At 27.4% G+C, this 7,521-nt stretch overlaps 1 protein-coding gene and 1 long non-coding RNA gene across 2 annotated transcripts; both read right to left on the bottom strand.

Annotated features, from left to right (window-relative positions):
- Positions 1 to 346: 346 nt before the first annotated feature.
- On the bottom strand, positions 347 to 3,582 carry LOC113380191 (ribonuclease P protein subunit p40-like). Its single transcript, XM_026619588.1, has 3 exons — positions 3,526 to 3,582; positions 828 to 1,284; positions 347 to 542 (listed from the first exon to the last, which is right to left on the bottom strand). The coding sequence occupies exons 2-3, from the start codon at positions 1,190 to 1,192 to the stop codon at positions 347 to 349; spliced, it is 561 nt and encodes a 186-aa protein (XP_026475373.1). The 5' UTR covers positions 1,193 to 1,284; positions 3,526 to 3,582.
- Positions 3,583 to 3,588: 6 nt separating this feature from the next.
- LOC113380193 lies at positions 3,589 to 5,011 on the bottom strand. Its single transcript, XR_003367330.1, has 3 exons — positions 4,875 to 5,011; positions 4,580 to 4,730; positions 3,589 to 3,689 (listed from the first exon to the last, which is right to left on the bottom strand). It is a non-coding gene; the product is annotated as an uncharacterized LOC113380193 (long non-coding RNA).
- Between the last annotated feature and the right edge of the window lie 2,510 nt (positions 5,012 to 7,521).

Here is a 7,521-nt window from a genome sequence, read left to right as displayed (position 1 = left end):
CTATAATTTAGAGCGCAAAATTCAAACTTTAAATTTAAACTTTGTAAAATTCACTTATATTCGCCAAAAGTGAATGGATTTGTTTGAAATGTATAGCAATCCAAAGACTATTCAAATAACATTTTATAGGTGCTATCTATTGACTTGTAATGTTCTTTTAAGGCATTCAGCATTTGTAACGAAGAAAATATTACAGAATATAATAAATAATAATAAATAAAAAACATAAAAGTAACAAATGTGTGTATATATATATATATATATATATATATATATATATATATTTTTTCAACATAATCACATTCTATTCACAAAAAGTTACTTAAACATAGTTAAAAAAACCAACTTATTTAGGTCTTTTATTTGAACTTATAATTGTCTGTAAAATAAATTGGTCATCTGGTTTGATGACGATTGTGTAAGAATTATCCCCACTTGTGTAAAATTGGTGTTCTTTTAATCCCCAGCTTACTGGGCTATCGTGAAAGCCTTGAACATGTAATGATATCCAAGGTAAATGTGGACGGGATGATGAATATGATCTGTTAAAAAAAAAAACAAAATAGTAAATGAATAATTGGATTGATATTACAGAATTTAGTTATAACATGAAACCAAAATTTAAGACATGTTTGTATCTATTGGCCATAATTTTTTTTGAAACAGATTTCTTAGACGAAATAACTTGGGATATTAAAAAAATCTATTAGAAAATAATAGAGTGAATTAAACCAGTGAAACAAGTCACAAATATATGTTTTTAAATTTAAGGGCAGAAATTTAATTGTATTGTAATTATATATATTTAGTATCCAATATAGTCTTACCTAATTGCATCAAATATTTCTAAAACCTGTGATGCTGAGTAAAATCCTGTAGCTTTTAAATACAATACTTGGCCAAATGTGGTATTCTGTTCCGGAATTTGATAGCTTGATAAGTAATCATAGTTTTCCATGTCTAAACTAGCACCTATGCTATGAATTCCTATCCATTCTAATAATTCAGCATTTGTACAATATTTCACATTTGAGCTTATATCAAGTATTGGAACTTGCACGCTATAATTAGTTCTAGATTCAAATTTTGGTTGGCCTAAATGAACTTTATATTTTAATGAATCAAAATAACTTGCAATGGATGATGGACAAATTGATTTTTCATTTGGAATCCAAGCCAAAATAACCGACATAGGCTGTAAATTGTTGGAAAAGCACCATTTAACGCGATCATAATATTTCTTCCCAGGCGTCAATAAATCAGATTTCAGATCTATATGGACAACTGCAAAAGAAAAAAAAAACAAAGTTGATATTTTTATAAGAAATTTTATTCAAAGTATTATACATATTATGCTTAAAGTAGGTAAACAAACAGTGTATCAAATAAATATTAAATTACAAATATATCACAGAATATAGTATTTTTACAGTTCAATTCTGCGGAAAGGAGTTATATCCAAAAATAAGTTATTTTCTTTAATAAATCGTTTGAAACAATCCAATTCTACTTGTGACACACGCCAGCTTTCCAGCTCAGTGAGTATACTTAAATTCGGACATATTTCTACGAGCTTATACGCGGAGGCTATGGTTAGTCTATCAGAATGCAAAACACGTAGTTCTTCTAGATAAATCATCGGATTTTTAGACAAAACCTTCTCAATAAGTTCGTCTGATGTCGGAATAGAAGTTCCAAAATGGATATATTTGACTTTGAAACAATTAGACAATAAAAAGTCCAAATGTTGTGGCAAACATTCAGCAATGCATGTTAATCGTTCCAAATTCATGAATGGCGGAATATCTAACCTTTTGTTTGTATATAAGGATGTTGACTGTATCATTTCACAATTATAAAATGTTAGTGTTTTGAGATCAGGACAAAACTGGCTTATATACATCAGGGCATTTAAATCAATCTCATCTACATGTTCCAAATGCAGGGATGTTAAATTACATCCTTTTACTTGAAGTAAATGTTTCACTTGATCAGCAAAAAAATCACATGAAAGAAGTTTCAAATCATTCAATCGCTCAAAAGATATCAAAACCATTAAATCACTCAATAATGTGTTATGAAAAATAGATACACTAGATATCAAAGGACACATATCCGCTAGAAGCTGCAAATGATTTGTTGGAGCGTAGCGGCTGACAAATTTTTTTAAACCAAATGTTTGAAATTTATGATTGAATTTAATATATTCTAAAACTCTACCCAATTCATCGCAGCGCCCTAAGTCTTCAATGTGTTCAAGATTCAGTAATACATTTACATATCCTTCAAGTGTCACTGAAGTTCTATATAACTGAACATAGCGTAATTTTTTCAAATTTATCAGTATATCGATACTGTCATCATTTATCAATTTCGAAGAAGACAAGTCAATGCTTTTCAAATTTGGACAGTGCTCACATAGGCATAAAAGTATATTATCAGTACAATCATAATTTATGGACAAGAATGATAAATTCTTCATATTTGAAATTCCTTTAACTACAGTAGGTTCCATGTCAAACGTTTTCCATCCTCCAGACATTGAGCCTAAGTTTAAGCTCAATAAACCTGTCAATTTTGGCAATTTTTTGTAAAAAACATGCCTCATTACTTTTGGTACATCATCAAAATTTAAATTAGTCAAGCAGGGAGATAACAGAACTTCAGATAAAGTAACTGCTACATTTATCTGGTTTAAAAAGGTAGCCATAGAGGTTCTTAAATCCATGGCACGTTTAGTTCGTTCTATTAAATCCGGGATAGCTTTGAACATTTCTTGACTGAGGCGGTCATAAAGATTGTAAGGCATGTTATACTGAATTATGTCACTGAGATATTTTATTACACTTAGTAAGATATCAGAAGCATTTCCAGGCTCGGCCTTGGACATGTAAGTGATTTTTGGCATGATGTTTTGTCCTATTAAACATATCCAGGATGTTAAATTTTGGAGAGCAATATTCTCCAAGGACATTGGCTGCCTCCTCTTAGGCATGATTGTATTCAATTATTGAAATAAAACCTTTTTTATTACGAACTTAATATTATTATGGTTTCATCAGGTCACAAATTCTGCAAATATAATATTGCTATTGGGTGAATTGTTTACGAATTAATTATTTTGCAAAACATATGCAACTCAAAAAAAAGTTAATTCAGATCTGTTTGAGTCTTGGGGTTTTATTTGAACAAATATTTGATTAATATCTCTATTCCTAATACTTTTCAAAAGCAAAAGAAAGGGAAATAAGTCAATATCAAATAACAATGGTCAATTGCATGAGCTTTATTTTTGAATTATCAGCAAATATTGACAAACATTTGCTATTAGTTAGCAATTTAATTTAAATTGTTATGAGCAAAGTTTTAAAGAAAGTTAATTCACCATATCAAATAACTTAATCCAAAATTTGCCTAAATTTAAATAATATCATTCAAAAAAGTAACAAATATATAAAAGAATATTTCAGTAAAAACTTTTTAACAACACACAAGAAATTGCCAGGTTTTATAAATTGTACTTACTATATCGATAATCTTCTTTTTTACAAAATTGTGATAATTTTCCTTCTAGTCCTAATTCTTGATAGTCTCTTTTAATAAAGACAAAACTAATTTTCCACATGGAGTTATAGCCAAACAATTGTCTGTGTCAATTTGAGTGTTTATACTTAGAACATGTAATTGACCTTAAAAAAAATCACAATAAATCAGTATCACATTTCTTTATAAATTTTATTTCATATTTATAGTAGAATAATTTTATTATATTTACTGAAATAACATATAAAATATTTGCATCCAAGTTTAATTTGCAAGTGAATATATGAACAATAAGATGTTTCCTTTGTGAATATAAATACTTATTTTCAGAAATATACTTGAACCTACATGAGTATAGTTATGCATACAAACATGATCTAAATATAAATATAAAAGTGATCTCAGTATCCATATTATATATATATATATATATATATATATATATATATATATAATTATATATCATGTTCAATGATTGTGCTTTCTTCACAATTTATTTTGATTTTTTTTTAGTCAAAAGTAAATTTTTTTTTACTTTTTGTACCTTTTACACAAAATTTAGTGAACTAACGAGTATATAAATTTTTGCTAAAATTTAATATTGTTAAATACATATTAAATTTACAATTTTCCAAAAGTAGTTAATTAAGTATTATAACATCCATATTTATGTTCGAGGACAATTTATCTACGCAAGACCTACTTATTTATTAGAGTTTAACATAGGATTATACATTTGATTAATATTAACTTGGCTATTGTAAAATCTATCAGATCATCATAGTTACAGTACTTTCACAGATATGTTTCAAAAAAAAAGAGATGAAAATAGGGTAATAATTCGAATGTATATAAATCTTATCTCATAATTACCAGCACATAAAATAAACAAACTTTTCATTAATTATTTAGGTAACTTGAATTATTTGTTTGATCTTTCATAGTATTTCTTCTGATAAATCTTTGATAATTGCGTATGCTAAACAAAATTTATAAAGAATATTATGAATTAATCTTATATTCATGATAATATTACCTTGATTTACATATCCCCTTGTAAAGTTATGGTTCACAAATTCTTCAACTTTAACATTGTCAATCTTATAATATTCACAATCTTTTGTCAACAAATCATTAATCTCCGAAGGTAAACTCTGGGATCCAGTATCGGGAAGAACAATAGACACCTGAAAATGATGATCTCAACTTAATTTCAACCAAATAAATGAATATCGATTTATATTGAAGACCATTTACGCAGTGGCTGATATATTGGTTTTTCAATTCTAAGTTTAGCTTACAAGATATTTATAGAACACAGGAACACTTACCAGATGATTGAAGTAATGTTTGCCAATTGTATACGTGACATGCTTTTTTGCAGATTCATTTTTGTAAGAACCATTTATTATTTTATCACTTATTTCTGGAGGATTGAATTTCCACACTTCTGGACACAACATTTTAGAGCACTTTATAATAAATGACAGACTGGAGAGCTAACCTCACTTTATTGATCTTGCTTATCCGGTAAAATGTCACTTTAGAGGAAATATAATTTTGAATTCTGTAGAGAAGCTGTTGATATTAATTTAACGGTTAATTGGCAATTATAATTATAATGGCTCATTATTACTTATTAAATTAAATTATTATTAAATCCTTGCGTAGCTTAATAATTTTTTGCATGAATTTCAAAATTATTTAGAAGTCGTATGAATTTAAATTTGTGTGACCATGTGTAAGTCTTAATGACGAAATTATAGATCAAACAGATACAGTCAAATATCTAGGTTTACACCTGGATAAAAGACTAACCTGGAAAGAACACATTAAGAAAAACAGGAAGCAGCTTGTAGATGCCAGAAGAAGATTTTATTGGCTCCATAATAAAATTTACCTCTATAAAGCCATCATTAAACCAATTTGGACATACGGGTTACAGCTATGGGGATTAACTTCTAATTCAAATGCTTTTCAAAAGATTTCAAAACAAATTATTAAAAGAAATATTAAAAGTACCAAAGTATGTTCCAAATTGATGGTTAATACACAAAGCACCGGCACTAGCACAGTTAAAGATGAAATAATTGATTACTCATACAAATATAGAAATAGTCTAGCTGATCACCCAAACTTGCTCGCCAAAAAACTTTAGAACAACTCTACTAGGGCCAGATTGAAAAGAAAATTTCTACTGCATTAATCAACAATAGATAAGACCTTCGAAAAAATCACTGGCAATGGTCAGATGATTTGTATTTTGCCAACGCCTTTAGTTTTATGTCTAATATTTTACTTGTTGTCCGTTTCAGAACAGTTGTAGAAATTAATAAAATAATAAAAAATGTGAGTCCCACAGATGACACACAATCAAAGCATTCAGATGGTGAAGGATATTTAGATAAAAATTAAACTATTTAACAGGCGTATAAGATATATATTATTATAGTTTTCTTTCTATTTCCGTTTTATTTTTATCAAATATTCAAAGATTATTTGATAAAAAGATGCATTATTTTTAACAAAGTTATTGCCGTTTTGATAAAGAAGCGAAACAATATTACAAACTATCATTGCTTTAGCCTCAACATAATTAATCTAAAACTATAATTAAAAATATTTTTTTATATATTTAATAAGAACTATTATGCAATATCTTAAGTAAAACAAATTCCATATTAAAATTAGTCGGTAACAAGTTTAGTATCATCTACCATAGTATCATTTAGTACCAGTCGATTTAAAGGTAAATCTAATCTAATAAAGGCACATATGAGTTTCGGATTCTAGGAATCAAAATAAGATACTTTTTTCAAGAAACCATACTTCTAAAATAAATTCTGATTTCCGTGCATTGACCCAAAGATAAGGGTTAAATTTTGAAAAACCTTTTAGGGGGGGGGGAGTTCTAGAGGGTGAACCATGGGAGGATATAAATAATATACATCAAAGAATAAAAAGCAAAGATTTATAATTTAATCTTAAATTCCAAACGTTTCGACATTCAATTTAATGTCATCATCAGTGGATATTAAGGTTGGTAGGTTACATCTAAAGATGTGTACACGACACTAGAAATTAGCACTAACATTTTTACATCTAACTTTTCAACACCATGAATTTTTTATCATTTTTTGTATGATGTAAAAAGAAAAATGATAGTTTTAGTTGACAAAAATGTATGTAAAGTTAAGTAATTTCTGTCACGACTGCGTACTTTGCAATCTCGCAGTATTATTATATAATATATTATATATATAGAGATATATAGATAGATATATATAAACACACATATACCATATACCATATACCATATATATATATATATATATATATTATATATACATATATATATATTCCTCTTTCATCAAAGACTTTTCTATTGTATAATTATTTATTAATATATTTATTATAACAAATAGAAAAAAATGTACAAAAATAAATTAACAAATATTCAGCTATAAAATAATATATAAAAAACAACATAAGAGAACAATTAATTCATAAAATAATATACAATATTATTATGATTAACATATATTACAAAATGACTAGATCGTTGGAATAGATATATTTTGCCTAATACTGGTTTAAGAAAATGCTTTGGTTTATTTGCTTAAATAAATAGGTAAATTAGCTTATTTCAATAGACTTCATTAGAATTATACTTTAGGAATTTAGTTGCAATGCAATCTGCTCGACATGCGTTTAAATTGTCGGAACGCGCGCTCAAAGCTAAAGTCACTATAGCGATTAATTATTGTTATAGTTTATTAATATTAATATTATTATTATTAATCATCTATGCGTAGTAAAATATTGTTATATTTGGCCAATTCATGCGAGTATTACTGACGCTGAATCGAGAGTACAATCAGAAGACAGCATGTTTATTTCGAAATTCTTATCTCGGTGGCTTTGGTCTTTTTCGTTTCCTCTTTCGTGCAATGGAATATTTCGCAAACGGCTTGAGTC

This window comes from Ctenocephalides felis, unplaced genomic scaffold, assembly GCF_003426905.1.
Source record: "Ctenocephalides felis isolate EL2017-DRISC unplaced genomic scaffold, ASM342690v1 CF-g0.4_SCAFFOLD_01924, whole genome shotgun sequence".
NCBI classification, from domain to species: Eukaryota; Metazoa; Arthropoda; class Insecta; order Siphonaptera; family Pulicidae; genus Ctenocephalides; species Ctenocephalides felis.
The sequence above is the reverse complement of the archived record's forward strand: the minus strand, read 5'-3'. Positions and strand labels throughout refer to the sequence as shown.